At 33.0% G+C, this 23,085-nt stretch overlaps 1 protein-coding gene across 1 annotated transcript; it reads left to right on the top strand.

Annotated features, from left to right (window-relative positions):
• Positions 1–1,764: 1,764 nt before the first annotated feature.
• Positions 1,765–18,879, top strand: LOC110991920 (growth arrest-specific protein 1). The gene is made up of 3 exons (XM_022257511.2): positions 1,765–2,026; positions 12,654–12,887; positions 16,115–18,879. Exons 2-3 carry the CDS (start codon positions 12,657–12,659, stop codon positions 16,601–16,603), a joined length of 720 nt encoding a protein of 239 aa, XP_022113203.1. The 5' UTR covers positions 1,765–2,026; positions 12,654–12,656; the 3' UTR covers positions 16,604–18,879.
• Positions 18,880–23,085: the final 4,206 nt, after the last annotated feature.

The raw sequence follows: 23,085 nt of genomic DNA on the forward strand, positions 1-23,085 counted from the left end.
GACATTATAAATTTAACTATTTTATAAGAGTATAAGTATAAATATGAAAATAAACAACTAAGTAGTTATTATATTATATTAAATAATGATTAGGTTATAATTATATAATATACATAAATGTAGATATTCATTTCATTATTGTATAGCTAAAAATGCATTCCACATAAAAACCAACTTCTGTAAATTATAGAAATTATTTCAAAATAAAATCTTCCGCCATATTTCATGGAGAATTAAAAATATCCACCGAACCCGGTGTTTATGAGGCGATACCGTAATGAAACCGTGCTTCAATATTCAAGCTTCGTCGTAACAACTCAATCAACGCAATTTTAAAATAAACGTTTTTTATACAATACACTTCTCGCACGCACACAGATGTAAACGAACAAAAAATACGATCCGGCCGCGCCGAAGGCCTCAATAATGACTTTCTCGAGAACTTGTTACAAGTCTCCGTGGATGGTAGCGCGGTTATGAACCTTATAATAACGAAAATAGTTAATGTACACAATTAGGAAAAAAATGTTTATGCTAAAGGGGACACATTTCTAAACTAATAATACTGAAAAACAAAAAATATCGAACCTAGTATCACTGTCTTACAGTTATACTTCTATACTAGAGTTACTAGAATTGATTTTAGCCTAGACCATCAATCTTCGTCCAATCCGTACAGTCGAAGACAATCTCGTGGCACGAGGACCGGTCGCGTCGCTCTAATATAGTACGGACGCGGAGCACGAAGAATTTCGTACAATGACCCCTCATCTTTTGTCTTTGTCGCTCGCGCATAAACATATTGCCGTTGCGCTCACACAGATGCAGTGACCGCCGTATTCAGAGATTGTAAACCTTTTAGTCATAGCCATAAAGACATGCGGTGGTGCACATGTACTTTGGTTTGTTTTGTTATAAGTAGTATATATGTTATAGTATAGTATATAAGTAGTAACGTATCTGGCGAAACATCTGATAGTTCATCAGAAATAGATGCCTCTGACTAAAATTAAATGTTTTTTTAAGAGTATTTCTGTTTTTTTTTACCAAATCTTAGTCGCAATCATAACTTTTCCTTTTTATAAATCTATCAAGCCGTTTAGTCTAAATAAAAATCAAAACTACCGTTTATAATATTCGTACTTATAAAAAAAAGTTTTTAACCACTGGCAGTAGGCCCAAAGGTCATTGTACGAAATTCTTCGTGCTCCGCGTCCGTACTATAAAAGTAAATAAAAACAAGACAAGTCTATTTCGTATAGAACTACGTAGATGAGAATGCACAGAGCCAGCTTGGAAATTTTAAGTCAAAAAGAAGATGTACGTGACAGAAAAGATTATAAAGCTAGTTTGTTGGATGGGTTGGTTTCAACGTAAAAGTGTATTAGCTTCAAAACTCAAGGGAAAGATGTTGGTTTGATAAACGCAGACTATTAAAACCGGATTAATTTAAGAGATTGTATTTGATAAAAAATAATTTCAACTGTTATAATGAGAGTACATATATAAATACACTTATAGAAAGGAAGCATTTGAAATTTATTTAAATAAAATTGAATTGTTTAAAATATTTAGTTAGAAACATCATTTATTAACCTTCTCTCAAATACACTTTATTTACAAACCGCAAATTATTGAGTTTATTTACATAATTCTCACTTACTCTCAAACCATCCTTTGGTAGCATTTTAAATAAAACGTACTTATATCTCTGTATATCAGTAGTCTATGTTTAGCTCAGAGAGCCGAAGCAGGGTAGGGAAGGGAAGACATTGGGGCTGTCATCTGTCCGTAGAGTCGCTACACAACTTAATCGAAGGCGCGCGCGCCGGTACGCAACACGTTTCGCGTCAACATAACTTAAAACGCTCGTTATCACAGTGATATCAATTAAACCCACCTAGAACACATTTATTGTACGCAGTGAAATATTCCGTGGTATTTATAGTGATTTATATGTGGGAGAAAAGTTTACACAAATCCGTGCCACGAGCCATGTGACTGCAACGAAAGCGGATAAATAAAAGTACGTATTTCTCTCATTTTAACTTTATTGTGAAAATATAAATAGATCGACGTTGTACGAGAACTTTTGATTACAAATATCGATGTTAAGACACAGAAATTTGTTTTTAAATAACTTTTGTGTTAGAATTAGTTGTAATTTTAGTTTTAAAACCTAGTTGAAGTGACAAATTATCCATATTATTTTAAAATAAAAAAAATTGATGTAGACACATTTTTGGAACACACTCTGTTATAATTTAAAATTGAGAACGTCAATGCATAAATAATATGCAAAACTATTTCATTTAAATACTTTTTAACGAATATAAATCCAATTCATTAAATTATTTTCGGAAGTTTATTTAATAAAAATAAAGTGTTTAGTTCTCGCTTAAACCAAAGGCATATTATTAAATAACAGGTAAAATCAAATACAGTTTCTTTAAAAAATTAAATCACTTAGTAATAGGCTGCGTTTATCAAAAAAAAGTCTTCGCTTGAAATTGGAAACACTGCAATGCATCAGTTAGTCATATAATATGAATAAATAAAACAATAAGTTTTTAATAGTTTTAAAATTTAATATTGAAGCTGTATGTCTGCAAGTATTTACACGAATGATTCGATTATCTTATCTTCGTATTGTTTACCTTTTCCCGTGTCCTTAGCTGTATTTAAAGACGTGAGCAGAAATAATGTGATTATGATGACGTAAATTATGCGCAATGTAATCTTGATAAAGTTTTTAAGCAATGAAGCTTAAAAACCCTAACGATAAGTTGACATAGTAAATGTGAGGTTTTTGCATGAATCTTGCATTTCAAGAATAAAGAGAATTATTAAAAACAAAGTCGTAAATTACAGATTATACTATAGTGTAAATAATAAGACAGTATGCGTTAAGATGTCACACATTTTTCAAATTGTTTTCAGCCAGCATTCTTGGTGCAACATATTTTTTCAACTTCACACTGTTATTTATAAGTCTGAAAACGCAAATAATTACGACGCTGCCCCTTTAAGGTGTGCTGTGTTGGTATCCTATTTGGATCATCAATGTACGTAGTGGCCATAAACAGTATTCAACGGCACCCGCTGATTTATGGCGGCGTGTTTCTCATAATAATGTTGTTACTTCTACCTGGACTTACAATACACAGAAGTAAAGGCTTGTATCAGAGGCTATACGGGGATGTCAGTATCGCTTAATATACTAATGTAAAATTATTTTTAACAGAATTTAAAACTATAATGTTATTCTGACGCAAAGCGGGATTTTTAAATAAGTAATGGAATATTGCAAGAAAAAAATGCTGAATCATTTATGTTTAACGTCTTACTGGCAGGCAATAAAATTTCTAAAATGGGTTCGAAATTTAAAAGAAAAAGTGATTGACAGCATTTAAACGAGGGAAAAGAATTTTAGTTACAATGTATTCATATTGGAATAGGCTTAAAACAAGTAACAACACATTGAAAGCAATATGTAAATAATACAGTAAAGACAAATAATGTAAACATTTGAATAATCGAACGTCGGCCGAAACTAAATTTGCAAAGCGCCTGCTAAGCGGAAAATTATTCAAATAGCCGTTCGAATTCTAAGAAAGTCCTTGGTTTAAAAGTGACCTAGTACTAATCTTAAACGTGTCTGTGTAAGTCTAGTCTAATGCACGTTAAGTAATCCAATAGGCTGCATCCCATGTGTGTAATCTCTGTTTGCTCAATTAACTGTGGTTTACTGTCCTCAACAACAATATTAAATTACATGACACATCTTGCCTACTCAGCTATTTTGTACATATTTATTTCGTAATCCTACAGCTAACTTAATAATAAAAAACAATTAGGTTATATATTTAAAAAGAGCGTTACTTAAAAGGCTGGCAACGCATTTGCGAGCCTCCTGGGAATGTGTATGTCTATGGGCGACGGTATCACGTAACATCATGTCCGTTTTTCTCCTGTTATATAAAAAAAATACTAAACATATAGCCAAAGATGAAATACTGTATAGAATTAAAGTAAGGGTATAAACGTTAGGATGTGTGTGTGGGGTGTGCTCATGACAGACATGACATGACACAGTTTGGAAAGAAATCAGTCCCTTTATATTATCCTTCGATGTGTTTTAGCTCTTAAGCCAGACGAGCGACAACTTGCAATGGCAATCCTATACGTATAAATCTTAAACTTAAATATTAAATAGGATTAAACAATGTATAAAAAAATCAATGCCTTTAGAGGTTGACGCTTAGACGTTTAGCAATTCTAATAATATCACGTATCTTAACAGTTTTTGTATTTGGTACGACCGTTGGTATAAATTAATCGAATTTACGAGGTGTCACGAGAAACCGAGCGATTGTACGTTTTACGGCCAATTTGACTGGGCTCAACCGAATCTGATTGTGTTATATTTGGCCTGTTTTGGCTTAAGTCACGCTTGTATGACCCCTTTTCCTGTTTACTGTTTTTGGCTATTCATACTTAGCATTTTGTCAATAATTCTAATTTTGATAAAACTCGACTTTAGAGTTAAACTCATTGATCTGATTGTAGTCTGTTATATTTTGTTTAACAATGTAATCAGTTTGAAAAAATATTTTCTATATATAGCCTAAGTTTTTCTTTTATAATATGTGTAAGATTGTTTACAAATAAATAAATCATAGTATAAAAACAATTTTACAGAAAGACAAGAATAAAGAAATATTCTAACGAATAGAATATAAAATCTAAAAATAATAAAAATAAATATGTAGTTGAAATTGAGTTGTGTTATTATGAACATGCACGAGTTCCGAATAAATTTGTTTGCCGACAATAAAATAATTATTTTGTGTGTGATTTAATTGCTACTTAATGTCCCAACATTTGTTTCCTCTTCTGGCGCTGCGACCTAAATTCTTGGCCTCCTAAGAGAATGCTTATTTTTCACTAGCTTACGTACTCAATTTCACAAAAGTACATCTCTATGTCGCGCCGTCTACCTACTGCTTCCACTAATATTATTTATTTTAAATTCATTAAATGACTATAAAGACTATCTAACTTTTGACTGGACTATATACTACACGCACAAATCAACTTGGCACCTGATTTGCCGATAATGACACTTGGCGAGGTAATATTTATAATAAATAGGCATAGATTACAAAACAGAATTTTACGTAACACGTTTGACTTATTCTGTCAATGTCAAAAATTTTTTCAATAATTTGGGTTAGTACAGTGAAGAACAATAGGTTATTTAAAAAAAAATATCGAAACTATTTCTTGGTAAAATAATGACCTTTGCAGCTGACTACCTACCACATGTGTTAAGGCAACCTTTGATTTATCTTCTTTTTTACATCGATTTCTTGTAGCGAATCGGTTTACAGATGTCATCTTTAACAGAAAGGAGTTTTTATGTTTACGGCTTTATCTCGTATATGAAACAAAATGTTTGTATCCATATTACTAAGCCATTTAATTTTGGTTTTGTGCTTTTGAAGATTTTCACCAGACTTCAGATTTTTATTGCTCAGCTCAACTAATGTTATTTTTTAGCGATAAACAAACACGAGACATCAAATCTCTAAAAATAAAAATGAATCGCATGTTGCTGAGCGCATTGCTTGAAGACGGTTGGGCTAATTCGAGTATTTTTTTAAATTTATTCCCTGACTCTTGAAAATTTGAAAAAAAAATCTTTTAGTTCTTAAATGTATTTTGGACAAGCGAACAGTCTCTATGGGGCAATAATAATAACATTGCAAAACTATCCTTATCCAGTAGGCTCGGTCATATTATACGATAGTTTGCGGGCCTAGTTATTAATAATAATAAACAATTACATAACAAACTATCACAAAACAAGACAATAATAAAATTTATGAGCAGGCGATTTTACAAAACAGAAACGCGGATTCTTCCATACAACCCCGACACATTTTAAATAATAATATGTTTTACATAACTTAATACTAGACTATATGAAAATATATGCGTAGGGTGTAATAAATATATAGTCATTATCCACGTTGTGTTAGTTAAAACTATTCTATAGGCATGAGCGTGTCCTTACTCTTATGAGTTATGAAAGGACTACCTGCGCCCCTCGTATATTTGCTGTTATTATACTGTGTAAACATTGATTTAGCTACTGTGGGTTATAAACATACATTTTGTTACTTATCTGTGGTATTACTGCATAATCTGGACCATTTATAAAAGATAATGAAAGCGTTAATGTCAATAAAGATTCAATATAAAGAAACCATATTAGATTTTTTTGTTTATTATAAATGTTTTTTAGATGATTCCCCGCTTATGTAGTGAGAGGTGTTAAATAAGTTCGAATAAGGCATCGGTAACCCGGATGATTAAATACCTTTTTCTTTTAACGACTTTTTGTATGACCTTTACAGCAAATTCCAGAAGATGCCTCTTAACTGAATGATGAACATTATTTCTTTTAAATTAGACTCTGTTACTTTTTTCCCATGCCTTTACTAGATTGAAATGTGTTTGATTTTTATATAATTTGTTTATTATTAATAAAAAAAATAAAAATACAGAAACACCAAAAATACTATCAGGTTTAACCTTGTTTCTTGAAGGGTTACACCACAGTATAAATTTTAAGAGGTAAATAAAAGACATGGTATAGGACAGTTCTTTAGATTTATAAAAGCTCACACAAAATAAATGTAACGGTAACTAACTGGTCTGTCATTACAATTTGACAAAAAGACACGAAAAAATGTTTTGTTTTTATTCACAACTAAAATGAAAAATCTTTTTGTATTTTTTGTCAAACTGTGTTTTGTTGAGACCAATATACTATAGTTGAAATAGCAATTAGGTTTATTACAAATTTGGTGTATGTTATTAAATTATTGCATCTGTCCTGCTATACCATATAGAGAGATAGATATTCGAACACATTCCAATCTATAAAAGTTTCATATATATATACGTGAATCAAATATAGCGATAAGAGTAATAAAAGGAGCCTGAGAAAGGCCCGTATGATCTGCGCAAGAGGATTTTTAAGAACGTCTCGAGTGCATTTAAGAAAACATTGATACTAGATATCAGGGTATATATTTCCAGCGTTAGTATCAATGCTATGAGGCTCCCAATTGCGCTTTTTAGAATTGGTAGCTTTTAAAAACAAGATTCATCATTTTTATTATATTTACTATAGTTCAACAGTTTCGTTACAACTTACAAAAATACAATATTCCCGTTTATAATATAAATAGCATTATAATAGCACAAGGACTTAGGGACTTAGCGTACCAATGCAAAAAAGGCCGGCAACACACTCGCGAACCCTCTGGCACCGAGTGTGTCCATGGGCGACGGTATCACTTAACATTAGGTGAGCCTCCTGCCCGTTTACCCCCGTTCTATAAAAAAAATGTAATTAAAAAGTTTAATAATGCTTAAAATAAAGCATGTATTCACGGAATTGTTTGTTGCAAGATTCGAATCTAAAACTACGGCCTACTATCCGTGCTAAAATTCTTATTTTTTTACAGATATGCATTTAATGCTATGTAAGTAATAAAAGGGGTCTATAAGGTGTCCAGTTTCTTGTTCCCTGAAGCGATCTCTGATACCATATATTCTTCGAATTTTACTGATAAAATACCCTCGTGCTATTTCAAACTATAATCTATATTATAAAGCTATTTGTTTGATTGAACGAAATGTTATGGACTATTTGTTTGATGCGTGCCGTAAAGTTCACTTATCGAGAGGACACAATGTAAGCTAGCATATTAATTCGGGCGCTTATATTTACAAAAAGGTAACACAGTACTTAAACTAATCTTGACATTCTTCAATGACATTTTTTTTATAGAACAGGGGCAAAGGGGCAGGAGGCTCACCTGATGTTAACTGATACCGCTGCCCATGGACACTCAATGCCAGAGGGCTCGCGAGTGCTTTGCCGAAGAATTGGTACGCTCTTTTCTTGAAGGACCCTATGTCGAATTGGTTCGGAAATACTTCAGTGGGCAGTTGGTTTCAGACTAGTATTAGACGAAAAATTAATAAGGAAGGCAAGCATTGTAACCGAAGTTTTTTTCGCGTGTAGTTTCCCTACCTGTTAATTGAAAGTGGTATTAAGTTAAAACTGTCGCCTTAAAAATAATGTATGGTCGATGTGTAAAAAATTTGTTTCTAAATTAACAACACGTCATTGAATTGAAATGACTATGCATTTATTTAAACGCCTATTCATTAAAAAACTAAACGTTTTTCTCATTTTCAGTATTATATTTGGTATAACTAAATTAATAACAAAGAAAAGCAATAACTACGATTTGGTATTCTTTGTAATCTTCATTACTGAAGGTCGAGTCTATCTTGAGAAGCCCTAACCGATACGTCGACTTAATGTCTTCCCACCACTCTAACCTCGGCCTATCTGGGTATAGGACGTTGTCTTAATTTCTTCATACCAACAGATAAGCCACCCCGTTCCTCCACTCCTCCATTACTAGTTTGTTGAGACTATTGGTTATCTCTTACTAATATGGCCAAAGTTGCAAAACCCATTTGTAAATGATAGTTGACAGTCTGGTGGCGATCTTCAGTTGGTTGAGAATGGAGTAATTGGTTGTTATAGCAGATCATGGTAATCGCGACATTCTCCTCAACTTAGGTATACTATTAACTAAAAAAAGCATGAGGTTTTTGTAAGATACAAGAGTCAAAAACATGTGCACTTTTCAAAACTCTTTAATTTGTGTTATGTCTATTTGTTCTGATTCATCAACTGTTGCATGATAAGCTGATAAGACTACTTGTAAATTACAAATGACATACTGACCTGAATTAACACTTACGATTTGATAAAAAATTAACTAAGATCATTAGATCGTGGTGGAGTATTATTGTAAAAACATATATGAAGTTATATATAAAAGATTTCATATTCTGTCTAGACGCTTTTAAAATCTTTTATCTTGGTGTAATATCTGCCCTAGAAATAATACTATATCTTTACTTATAGTTAAATTAAAAAAAAACATTATTCATGTAAGAAAACTAAACACTCTTGAGCAACTTAATGTTTGTACTTACATTAAAGCAAAAGTTGTTACGATAACTCCTATCAGCGCCGATAAATAATTACACAATGTAACTATAATGTATATTTTCTTCATTGAACAAAATGTATAAATGTTTAAAACAATTGACGGTTAAGAACTGCTCAAATATCACATTGTTCTCAAAAAATTTAAACCACATGAAATGTCAAAACATTGTTTTTCTTAATTTATTTCTAAATTTTCTTTAAATCAAAAATATATATAAACCGTAATTAAAGTATGTATTTTTAAACAGATTTTAAATCTTGACAAAAACAGCAAGGTGAAATCCGTAAAATATTATACACCAGCTTTTCTATATTATCTTGTTTGGACAGGGCTATTAATTAAACATAAAATGTTAGGTATGTAATTCTATAATTTTCAAACCATAGAGTGTAAAATAGAAACCCGATACACATCTTATAAGGTGTCAAACAGGTTCTGAAGATTTATGAGAATTAAAATTTATGAAAACGTGGAAAGTATTAACGCTCCAAATTGTTAAATCAAACACGAAAACGTCGCATTATTTATTTTTGTGAGCAATTACGAGCGCTTTTCACACTTGTATGATAATTGCTGGTATGTTCTCGTGAAGAAATGTCACAGATTCGTTGAATAGTAGAGAATTTTTTAAAGAGATTTCACATGAGCTCACATTCTACTTTACTTTACTTGTGTTTTCCTCTTTTGCTAAACACGATTTTTTGAGTTAAAAATATATTCCTTATTCAGGCTGTTGTAACTCCGATTGTATATTTTTTATGTTTTAATAATAATAAATCGAAGTGAAACAAACTATTTTTTATTTTTCATGTCGCAATTATAGCTCTAGAAGTAAACTCCCATTGGGACATGGGGGCTTGGACATTTATTTTTATTAAACCAAGTTAATTATTTGGGATTTCATTTAAATACGGGAGCGGTAGATTGTAATAGTGCATTAATTAGTTACAATTATTGTAAACAAATGATTATATTTATTAGATTATATTCTTTAGATTGTTGATTATCTGTGTTGTGTTAAAAGTGATTTGTAATAGTCTCTTTGTCAGTGGAAAAAGATGCGAGGGCTCGTCATTTCAATCTTTACAAGAAGAAATTTCGTTAGAACATTATTGGAATTGAATTTTTAATAAGATTAACATAATTGTTTTGAAGAATTTTACGAAATATCAAAGTCTAAATGTTGCTTATAATTAATAAAACAGCAATATGTTGCTAAAATTATTATAGATTTATTTTAACCATAAGTTTCTAAACAAAACGTTTAAAAATTAATAATTAACCCAAAGCCAAAAATAAATACAAAAAAGGTAATATCAGATAATTTATCAATCAACTAAAATTATAGAAACTATACAGTATTATTTACTTCTTACATCTATCGGTATGTATATTGAGTATAGTATAGATATTAAACATTCCTTTTACATCGCCGCCATCTAGGTAAAAAAGTTCGCTCCAAATTTGGGAGCTGAATAGAGACACTAATGTCAATTCTACATTCGTGCCTCACGACATCACTTCTCCGAAATGTTGACGTTTAGTTAGATTTTATCGACAAAAGATTAGTTCTTGAAGGTTCGTTTGAAATAGTTGCGAGTCACGGAACTTAACTGGCAACAAAAAAGCTTTATTAAAATACGATTTAATTAACAAACATAGCTGCGCACGTACGATCTTTGCTGTGTCGAATGTATTCTTATTAAATTCTGTGTAAGGATATTTTTTCTGTGAACCATTATCAATTGTTATTGTAATGTTACACTTGCAGTGCGGGTGTTGGGACATCTTAAGTTGTCACTTTGTTTTCTTTTACCAGCCTCTTTAACGGACGACGACCTTATTTTTTTATCCGACAAACTTTATTATAGGGCTGTGATAGCTTTAAAGACTAATTACGGCAACACAAAGCTTATATTATCCATATGTCAACTTACGTCACAAAATAAGGAAAAAATTGAGGAATATGGGTCTTTATGCTAACAGTATTTTCTTAAAGACACTACATTTACTATGTAATAAAGGGATTATCATATTTGACATTTAGTCTACATGTACTTTGTTTTAAAAGTTTACGTTTTATTTATTGGCAACCCTAACGTGTTACGGTAAATGTGTAAGCTAGTAGCCAGTGGAGATACGTGACGCGTTTGTTTGTTTACTGACCACGCTTCCGAGAACACCGTATCAAGAGGATTACCTCGAGGCGATGCACTCAACTGTTGCAGGGATTTGTCTTGAATAAAACGCTATTTTTAAGACATTATTACCTAAGGAGCAAATATTAATAAGGAATTATGCAACGAGAGCGCGTTTGCGGTAGCCTTTTCCGAAATATAATTAACGTAAGCGTTTTTCATCTCATTCCTGAGGATGTAGGTTCGAGACCCGGCTGTGCACTAATGTGACCTTCTACGTTCGCAATCGCTCGGTGAAGGAAAACATCGTGAGGAAACCGGCGTGCTTCAGACGCAAGTAGTCAGTGGCGTGTGTCAAGTACACAAGGCTATTAGAAAAACAAATGATGCCGAAACAGATACAGAAATCTGTGAACTTAAAAGGGTTGTAACAGATTTTTTAAGCTATTTGATATTAATCCAATTTGTTTGACTCTGTGTCAAACTGTTGGTTTTATTTATTAACACTATTCTTACCGACATGTCTTAGACCCAAAAAGTCGACGACGTGTGTCAGGCACTGGAGGCTGATCACCTACTTGCCTATTAGATTTAAAAATTGATTATGAAACAGATTCAGAAATCTGAGGCCAAGACCTAAAGAGGTTGTAATGCCACTGATTATTATTATTAACTATACTTACATTCTAATATAGGGTTTATATCTCCAATAAATTTTAATGTAAAAATTATGCTTTATTATTAACTAAAACTAGGTATATTATAATGTTTAAGTTATATTTATTGTTGTGGTAGTTTATATAAAAGATGTATAAAAGTGTAAAGAATTGATATTAGACAATCTTAACATGCTGGTTAAAACTATCATTAAACGTAAATTAATCAATAAAGCTTTTTATAAATTTGACGATTATTTAAATGATCTTAATGGTTGTTATTGATTTGCTCCAGCTCAAATATTTATACTCTGCCTTACAAATAATTTGAATCAAAACTTGGTGAATAAAAAGAGTGGCGGACAGTTTTCCAGTTCTTCTTGCCCGTTTTACGCGCTTAACATGCGAACTGGTAGTAAATTTAAATTTAGAATCATTTTGACATCTTTTCTGTTGACGTTCATAATTGTACTTAGTTATAAATAGATAAAGTTATGTAGGTTAGTTTGAGTGAAATGAATAATCTTGTAATCTACGGTCTATATTTTCTTAATTTTTTTTAATCTGTAGATTGGCAATTCGACGCGTACCTGTTTTTTATCGTGTATCGTATACGTACTTCGATAATGTGAATTAATACTTTATACATATGTATTTAAAATTTGGTTCACAATTCGACGCGTAATTATTTGCTTATCTTGCATCGTGTATGCAATTTGATATTTTGATAAATAAATTATTTTCAGGTAATGTGGTTGGTGGCAGCAGTGGTCTCCCTGTGGGTGGTGCTCAGCACCGCGACGCTGTGCGAAGAGGCGCGTATGCGCTGCGCTTACCGCAGTGGGTGTGGCGCGGCTCTCAACAACTACATGATGCTGTGCAGCGACGTGCTCTCCCAGCCCTCTGACCACTGTCCCAAGGAGTGCGAGCATGCCCTCATAGCCCTAACGTCTACTGAAGAGGGAAAGGAATTAATGAACGTGAGTATTATTAAGTATTAGTATAATTATACCCGGTTAGCCCACAAGTACAATAATTTAAAAAGGTTTTTTGGAATAAACGTCTTTGTTTTTATAGTTTGGTTTGGATATAGTTGCTCTCCTCACACTTTTAAATAATTTTTTTTATTATAGAATTTTTTTCTATTCTAAAGTATATCTTAAATATTTTTATTGTACCAATGTATCAGTTTGCCGTTGGCAGCCTTTATAAATGAAGTATATGAGTCGAGTAACTATTTGAGTCGGTGCATAGGAATATGATGAAAATTTATTCGCACAACACTCTGAGTAATAACAGATTGAGAGCATTTGTATTGCATGAATTTGTTGAATAAATAAATCATGCACTTGAGAGGTCGTCACATATCAATAAGTTTTCATCACTGTTAGTTTATGGCGTCTAACCAATTGAGGGACGTCCAGTTACAGTTGACCTGTCCCAGAATTTTATTGACTTCGTCTCTAGAGCAGTGTTGGCCTAGTGGCTTTAGCATGAGACTCATCCTGAGGTCGTAGGTTCGATCCCTGGCTGTGTGAATAGAAATTGTTTGCGTATTTTACATTCGTCTGAACGGTACAGTAATCGTGAGGACACCGGCTTGCCAGGTACTGGAGGCTGATCACCTACTTGCCTATTAGATTGTCGAATCATGAAACAGAAATCTGAGGCCCAGAGGGAAGAAGAAGACGAAGATTATGTTTAATATTCAAATGTTATCTAATTTTTGTAGATTTCATGAATGATTTTTACTTATTACACTTTGCAAATAGAAGTTAAAAATTATCCTTTTGTTGTTTTACGTGTCCATCGAATACCGGAGTAAACAGTAGCCAGAAATTATGAAAGATCCTCCGAAAATGGTGTTGTTTGGTACAGACGGGCAGCAATAAAATCTAATTTAGACATCAGATTTGTCGGACAAGATGCAGCGCCAAGGGTCGCGGTTGACGACCTCGTACACGGTTTTTAACATAGTTAAATAACACTAAAACTTTGGGAATATTTTTTTCTTATTTCCCTTAAAGAAGTAATAAAAAGCTAGTGTATGTTGTTCACAAATATTCATTTAATTGTATACCTACATAGTAGTAGTACTGATAAAATCACGAAATATACAATTCTTAAATATGAAATTAAAAGTATCAATTTGTCCACTACTGAAGTTTTACACGAATCTATCAAATTATATTTTTGATTCATATAAGCATTCAAAAAGCAGTAATATTAAATACGGCAAAAATAAGCCACAGTTTTCTACCAGAAATATGAAATAAATGTGTTCACTTGGCTTAGGCCCAAGTGGAACAGTGTATCAGGATCATAAATCGATCTTGAGCTAATGTAAACAGTCACCAAACATAATAATAATAAAAATAACTGTAATCAAATCAAATTTAAAAAGTTCTGTGGCAGTGTACCTTTGCAGCATTTACTCGCTGTTTTGCGATACTTCAATATATAAAATTTAGGGCCTGTTTCACAATGTCCGGATAAGTTCCAAATAAGCTATTTATTACTTATTGGTAGGATAAGTAGTATTTTTGCGTTTCACAACTGTCAGATAGCCCTATACGTCATGAAATGCGAAGTATCTTATTTGGAACTTTTATCTTTCGAATAATTTATGTGTTGCATAGCTATTTGGCACTTTATCCATACATTGTGAAACAGGCCCTTAAAATATATATTTATAATTACGATATATTTTATCGTTTATAAGCAAAAGCCTGTTTTTTACTTGATATTTATCGTTTATAGTAATTAGTTTTGTGTTACACCTTGCGTGTAGTAAAATAAACGTGACAAGATAATTATACATAATTTATAATTAGCATAATTAGATATGTTGTGCCGGAACTAGTAAAAATTTTAATTATGTCGTGTAACGGTTAAGGTACTGTGTGGTTGGGCAATGTGTATCGAAAGGCAGGGCGAGCTGAGCAGCCTTGAGATTGACGTCTTGATCGCGACCTACCGCAGCGCGCGCGCAGGTGTTGTTCTATCACAAAAAACAGCGTAAGACGGAGGCTCTTTATTTACCCGTTTCCTATATATCGACTTTTAATTAAACCTAACTGTCCTGGAGTAATTAATAATCAAAAAGTCCGTTTACTTCCAATCTTCAAATTTTGAAACTACACTTTTAATTTGTTATATCTTCCCTTCTGTATTATTGATTGACCTCTTTACATGTAAATGCCTCTTCCAGTAGTTTCCAAATATCTCTATCCAGAGCTTTCCTTCTCCATTCGCTAACAGGATGCGAACACTTCGTATATCTTCTATCCACCTTGTTTTAGGTCGCCTCTTTATCCCCTTGACCACTTTCATAAAGTTATCTTTTAAGTCCACCTTTTCTCTTTGCATCTTGCTATATGCCCCGCCCAACGCCACTTCTGTTATAGAACAATGTCAGGCATTTATATTTTTTTTCGTTTTATTGTTTTTTGGATAATCTTTTAAAATTCAACTGCCGTCACCAATGTTAAATCAATTTATTATTGTATTTATTTCTTAGTAATCTTACAGCCAACACAAGTGACGAATTTTTATAAAATATATTAGTAAATTGTGTCGACAAGACAATATATAAAGGCAAATTAGTTTACATAATATATGAAACAGAAAACATGAGTACATTAATATAAAAAAAACCTTAAACAAACGACAGTTAATACTTATAATTGTAAAGAAATTATTACTGATAAACAAAGACAAAGTCTTCCCGCTATTTCCTCACATCCTCTTCGGTAAGGTGGAAAATATGAAGATCTTCATAATAGTTAGCTAAAACCCTACAAAACTGGCGAATTACCCACGTATTTCTGGCACATAGTTATCGCGTATCTTATCGCGTACGGTGGAGGGATTCTTAGAGAAATTCTTAAGCAAACTTAAATAACTGACTAGATAATCTAGATGTGATTCAAATGAGTCATTGGTTATTGCATGGTTCAACAACCGATAATCTAAGTTGAACGAATGCTAATGCATAATATATAGATAAAATGCTAATATAGTGATGTAATGAGATTTATGCAATCCAAATTTTATACCACAAAATATGGAAACGGGATTTTATTAACGTTTCGTAATATACCAACACAGTTTTATGAATATTTACACTGGCTACCCATTTATGGTTTTCCTAAACTTAGAGTTTTACGTCTTTATGTGTTGCTTTATAAATTTATTTTTGTTACAGTGCCAGTGTGAAGATGAATACTGCGTGGATGCGAAACAGAAGATCTATGTGTGTCGGGCGCAGGTTTTGAAGGGAGCTGCCGACGCCACCGCCTCCTGCCGCTTATCGCAGCTCATCTGCCTGGCTGATGCCCAGTGTGCCACGGCATTAGGTTATTATAACCAGAATTGTCGCTCAGTTTACCGTGGAAGAAAATGCTCTAAGAAGTGCCTTAACTCTATTGAGATTTTGAGGAAACAAGAGAAGGCCGCCGCATTAACAGCATGCAGGTGCGACGGGAATGAAGATTATGATTGTCCGAGGATGCAAAGTAATCTGGCGAAGTTATGCTTTCACAAACATTTGAAAAACCATACAAGGAGTCACGAAAGAGGGTATGATGAGCGACACCGGAAAACGCACCATGAAGCGTCTGCAGCTAACAAATCCATTATATCTGTGATTATAATTGCCTTATGCCTTTTCTTCAGCTTGAACTTCAAATCGTGACGGTGATTTACCTCATAGGAGCAAAAGATGTTAGTAAACATATACGTCAATGTATATAAGTTTGTACAGATAGAATTAAGTTCGCAAGGTTGCGTGTGTGTGTGTGTGTGCAGACTACTTTAAGGTGTCCTTTATTTGAGTGTACTTGCAGTTAATATAGATATTCGAATAAGACTTATACGCTTTCGCCGCCCACGGGGGCTTGCGCGGGCGTCGCTATAAATACGGCGGCGCCGGTGGTCCGTTGACAAATGCTAGGGTGTATCGTCCCGACGCCAAAACTACGCCGATTGATCTAACGGTTGTCTTAACATGTCGAGTAATAATGAACGCGCTCATTTAACATATCAAAAATTTGTTTCACGTCGTATAAATGACAGAGAACGAGAGGTTAAAGGAAGTGGGTGTCTCCAGCGTCTCTGTGTACGCTAATCGCCTTTGAGTCGGAAGTGTTATGCGGGACGCTGTGAACGTGGCGTTGTCGAAAGAGCTTTTTTTTTTAAAGTCAACTTCCTTTGACTCCTGTCATCCGTTCGTTTTAATGACCAAACGGAATACATGAATCATATATATCCTATATAATCATGTATACCAATTAACCTCGGTATTGTGTTGGGTTCAGAAAAAGTTGCATAAGTTTAACCGTACTGATGTTCCGACAACATTAATTCCTTATTTGAATTTAGTGTAATTTCTCTGTCCCCAATTGAACGTTTCCAAGTATGAAATTTCTTCGAAGAGCGTATGACAGCGTGGTTTCTTCATAAGTCTCGGACCTTGTAATGAAGATATTGGAACCGGTTCGGGGCAAGGTCCCACGTGCGATGCTCCGATTGTTGCCGTGTAAAATGATACCAAACATACATTTTGAATAACGTAAAAATTTATTAAAAAAATATTTCAATTTTGAATATAAGATTGGGATTAACGAAACTATCGAAGATACAAAACGAGGCTTATTATAGAATTTAAACATTACGTATTCATAAACAAATACAGAAATTCGAATTTCAAAAAAATATAATTCATACAAATCAAAACAGTGGTCCTGAATTTCGTAAAAATTTCGGTAAATAATACATAATTTGTCCTCTGATATAAAAATGCATTCAAATTCAGGATTAATATTAAAGACTCAATTTTGTACTGGAGACATAAAATTCCTTTACATTTTAGTATTCATGCCAGCAGAATGTAGTTTACTAATGCTCCAACTGAACACGCGATTGCATTATGCAGTGCGTTGTATCCCAGGAATATGAATGAACTTCCATCTTGGCGATGACATTCATTGCTCACACGAATTTATTATACATTTTTCCTGCATTCATTATATCAACGCAGCGAATATTAAATTATGTATATCAGTTGTATGTGAGTATAAAGTGCATTTATAAAAAAATGTGCGACATTTGGAAATTGCACAACCAAAAAGCCTCTTGATTTTCCTCACCTGGTGTGTATGGATAAGAATTCGTTTGTCGTTGGTACTTAAAATGTTTCAGGCGCTTTTGGGTAACATAATATGTATATGTATTAGGAACTTCTTCTAAGACCAGTATAAAATATTTCATATATAAAATGTATTAATTTTAAAATTAGCAAGCGAATGTGTTTCTAATATTGTGATTGTATTGTGTGTTTAGAATATGTATTAATTTTTAAAAGTATATTATCACGAATTGTTCGTTATAATATAAGGTACAATTATAAAATCTAGCATAAATGGGTTTGAGTGTTGTTTGTAATTTTATATTATATTGTAATTTATTTAAGCACGAACATTTCAATTCAGATATCATTCATTACCACCCGTAGAATGATATTTTGTACTAATGATAAATCTGTTACGATGTTCTACTTGAAAGCAAGGTATTAAATTGTAGATTTAATATTTGGAGTAGGATTGTTGTGGAAATATTATTCAGGAAATTATGAATTAATAATTAATTAATTATTAATTGATACTACACGAACACGAATACTTTAACGGAAATAAATGGAAATATTTATGTTTCTGTCTCGTTTACAACGTAACGTTTACTCGTTTGATTCATATTTGATTTGTATTGTCTTAAACGCGTTTTAATCTCGCATTTCTTTTAATTAATAATAATTTTAAGGTCTTAATTAGGAAAACTTTATTAACCACAGTTTACCAAAGTGAGATTACTAGATTTAGCAAACAACTGTAAATATCAATTGTAAACAATTATTAATATTGATTATCGTACAAAGTATTTTAGAATATAGATATTTATTAATTTACTTTAAGTATGCTTTTAAGTATTTGTTGCATTGTTTCGTTTTTTACAATTAAGGATTTTAATTGTATTTATCAAAAATTCAATAAAATTTCTGTTTTCTACTTTTTGTTTTCTTTTAGAAATTTAAGCCGATTAATAGATTTTAATTCAATTTGGTAATTTACTTTCAAATATCTAATAATCTAATCACTATCTACACATTGTCGCATTCGATGGAACCACAGAGAAAAGCTGTGGGTTCGTTCTTCCTTAGGGGTCTCTTCCATGGCATTTTCTTGGCATTTGAACTTGACTCATACCAATGCCTAGGCTTGTCCTTATCTGGTGATAGGTCGTTTTCTTATCTTCCTCTGTCGTGCCTCGTACAGCACTGATGGGATCTTCAGTAGTCGCTGTTAAAAGACGTCCCTCTCGCGAATTTTTTTGTACATACAACAAGGCTTCAAGAATATATTGACCGGATAATGTCATAATATTTAGTTCCTTAAACTTATTCTGTACCGACCCCCTCGGGGAAAGAAAAAAATACCCCGAACAGCCCGCTTCTGCAACACAAATATGGATGGAACCTCCAAGCAGCACCCCACAGTAGTATACCGTTCGATATAACGCTGTGAGTAGCTATGTTACACAATTTTATCAGTAAACTGTCGGATTTTCTTTACTGCATATGCTGGACAGCTTAGCTTATTTGAAAGAGTCTCTATGTGTGGGCCCCACAGATTACTATCTATTGTTATGCCTAGGAAAACAGTTTTGTCAACAAACTATAGTTCACTGTCCTTAACTTTCAGTGTACCAATATCTCGCTTTACGCTATTAAAGCCATAACGAAATTGATTTATTTATTTCACTACATACCCATAACTATTAAGCCCACAACGAAAGTCATAATAAATCACTGACCGAAAATTTTCTCGCGTTAGGTTAATTTTAACGTGTAACAAGAGTCTTAGATTTGCCGCCAATTCACAATAACAAATGACAAATAAAATGCAATATACTATATTAGGTTAGCAAAGAGTTCTAAAATTGAAATTCAAAAAAGTTTTCATTAGCAATGTTTCCAACTGGCCAGTACAAAACATTTTCAGCGTTATCCACGTAATAGCATATTGATACATAAATAATGTAGCCAAATATATACAAAAGTGTTCAAATATTTACCTAACATAGAATGGAAAAAAAATTAAACAACTGAATGTGTATATGTGAAGTGTGCTCATGATCTAGCTGATTTTGCGCTCTGGATATTCTTAATAGTTCTTATAAGCTTTTACTTTCTAAAAGATAGCTAGAATTATTTTAGAATAGAAGAAACACATTTTTATTTACTTGTAGTGTTTATTACAGAATAATTCGATAGGTAATACTACAATCAATCTCAAATCAGTACAGTCGACTTATACATTGCATTTTGAACCCTCTTTAAAACAGTTTTTTTAATGATGTTGAAAAAACTTCCTGTTCTCAATACTGAAGGAATACAAAGAGAACAAAAATTATAAATGTACTTATACTTTTGTCAAGTACATCCGTTCCCATACCTGAGTATGGGACACATCAGGTGACGGGAGGGTCTCTAACAAGGGCCATGAAGTGGTCTGGATTAGCACTTATGAAGAGATAACAGTATATATCCTGAGAGGCTGCATCCGTTAGTAGCATTTGTGAGAAAATTGCAGCTATTGCATATTGTATCCAATTAAAGTCCATCTTAACAATCCAGATCAAGTATATACGTACTTGTAGGTGGAGGAACTAGACAAGAGTATGAATAATTTTTTGTATGTAACAGGAGGCTCACCTGATGATAAGTAGTACCGCCGCCCATGGACACTCACAATGCCATAAAGTTCGCAAGTGCGTAGCCTTTTAATACAGCAACACGCTGGTCGGAACAGCATCTTGAAGACTGTTGCAGATGACCTGTCTTTGCCGATCATGAGGCATTCTGTACACTTGTCGGTACAGATCGATTGGTTATGCGCAGACTTTTTCATGACTTTTATGTTTCAATGATTAGTTTTAAAAAAAATATATACTAACACTAATTTGTAAGTGTGTAAGTTTAGACTAAAATAATGATGGATTATTTCATGATTTTATGAACAAATAAATAAGTAATAATATTAATTCGTACGCTCTTTTCTTGAAGGACCCTAAGTTGAATTGGTTCGGAAATTCTTCAATGAAACTGTGACTGCTTGCTACATCAAATTTCAATCATTGTTGTTGGTCAGATAATTGCTCATAATTGGATGCGAAGGAACAACACGAGAGTATGCACGTGATCTTAGTAAATGTGAATGTTCATATGTTTATTATCTTGAAGCATTTTTTTAATAGAACAGGAGCTCTCTATCTCAGCGAGTGCGTTTCTGGTCTTGGTGCCGTGTTGGAAGAACCTTAGTCGAATTAGTTCGGAAATACTACAGTTAAACTTTAACCCAGATTCTGTAACCAGTATATCATATATATATATATATATATATATATATATGATATACTGGTTATATATATATATATATATATATATATATATATATATATATATATATATATATTGCCATCGTAATTCTTCAACTAAAAACAACTATTTATATTTTGGACTTTTTCAAATTGACCTCGCCGAATGTTCCTGTAATGTAACGACGTGTTAGTAAGTAAATAAATAATAAATAAAAATACATTCCATTTTCAACATTTAATTAATTTATTTATAAAAATACGCCTTAATAGGTGACCTAAAATTGACAAGAGTGAACAATAAATGAACAAACTAGAGACGAAAAAAAAACAATCATAGAAATTACATAATAAAAAATACAAGAAATTAACTAACTACTATAGGCACTAACAAATACCCATTAGAACTTTTGTCAGTTAATCGAAGTATTTCGTGAAGTAAATTAATACACCGAATTATATGTGCCCTTTTCAGAAGGTTAGTCCTAGCTAGTGGGCACATGAATTAACGGCATAGGATATCGTTTTCTAACGTACCCAGGTACATTGAAGCTAAGGTACTGAAGTACTGCCGATTATATTGTCAATTATACGATCAACGATGTTCTATCTGTCAAATTACTTAGAAAGATTACCCCCTATAGTGGGGTAAACTTTGCGCATGGACTTAGTTAAACTCAGTTAAACTTCTACAAAGGACTTGTACATATCCTCCCTTATTTCCGGAATCGTTCGTCTTTAAAGCACATTAAAAAAGAAATGTAGCAGTTGGGTCGTCCGCACGGAAGCTGCTATATCGGCAACCTGTTATCGAGTATGCGGCTCCCTGTCAGAAAAATGAATTTACATTTCGGAAAACAGTTTTTATAGTCCCAATTCGAGTGAGCCGAATTCGCAAATTGCCAGTATCATTGTTTTCTACGGCGCACCGCAATTACTTGTCGCTGTGGGTGGCCCACTCCACTATAAAATGATTACCGCTGAGGAAAAATATACATCAGACACGACAGTTAGAAAATAAACAAAATTAACAGAACGGTCCGAAACAAATTGTCCGCTTTCGACATAAATCTAACTTTGGACGCGAAATTTTATGATGCTTGGCGGTTTGGAGTTTTTGGTAATGTTTAAAGACCTATTTCGCACTACAAAAATGTATTTTATTTACATGAGAAACTTTATATTACGAGCGAGTTACATGTCGCCATTTGCCGTCCCAATTTTAGTCTACTATGTTGACTCTGATACGTATCTTTAATTACCTACTTTTTGAATTCGTTGAACAATATTTTTATGTTTGTATAAATGTCGTGCTTATACTAAGACCTAAGCGACTCGTAAAGCAGACACAGAATCATCCACTGCTGTCCTGGGTTATAATATTGTATGTGGGAACATTTCACTCACTGCAGTATTTCCTAACCTATTCGACTTAATGTCCTTCAAGAAAAGAGCGCACCAATTCGTGAAAGGTCGGCAACGAACTTGCGAGCCCTGTTCCAAAGTGTCTATAGGCAGCAGATGTCAACCTGTCAGTTCGCCCCCTGTTCAATTAAAAAATCAGTTAAACCGACGCAAAACTATTATATATTTACAACGTTGAATCGCGTGTTTAATTTCTGAAACGTAAATTAATAAATTGTTCAATTAGGTGAAACTGTATTTTATTTAATGTCATTGCTTGGGACCACCGAGGCAGACGTTTTGTAGCACGACTATCCACGCCTCTAATGTGCTTGATTGCAG

This window comes from Pieris rapae, chromosome 3 (genome assembly GCF_905147795.1).
Source record: "Pieris rapae chromosome 3, ilPieRapa1.1, whole genome shotgun sequence".
Taxonomy (NCBI): domain Eukaryota; kingdom Metazoa; phylum Arthropoda; class Insecta; order Lepidoptera; family Pieridae; genus Pieris; species Pieris rapae.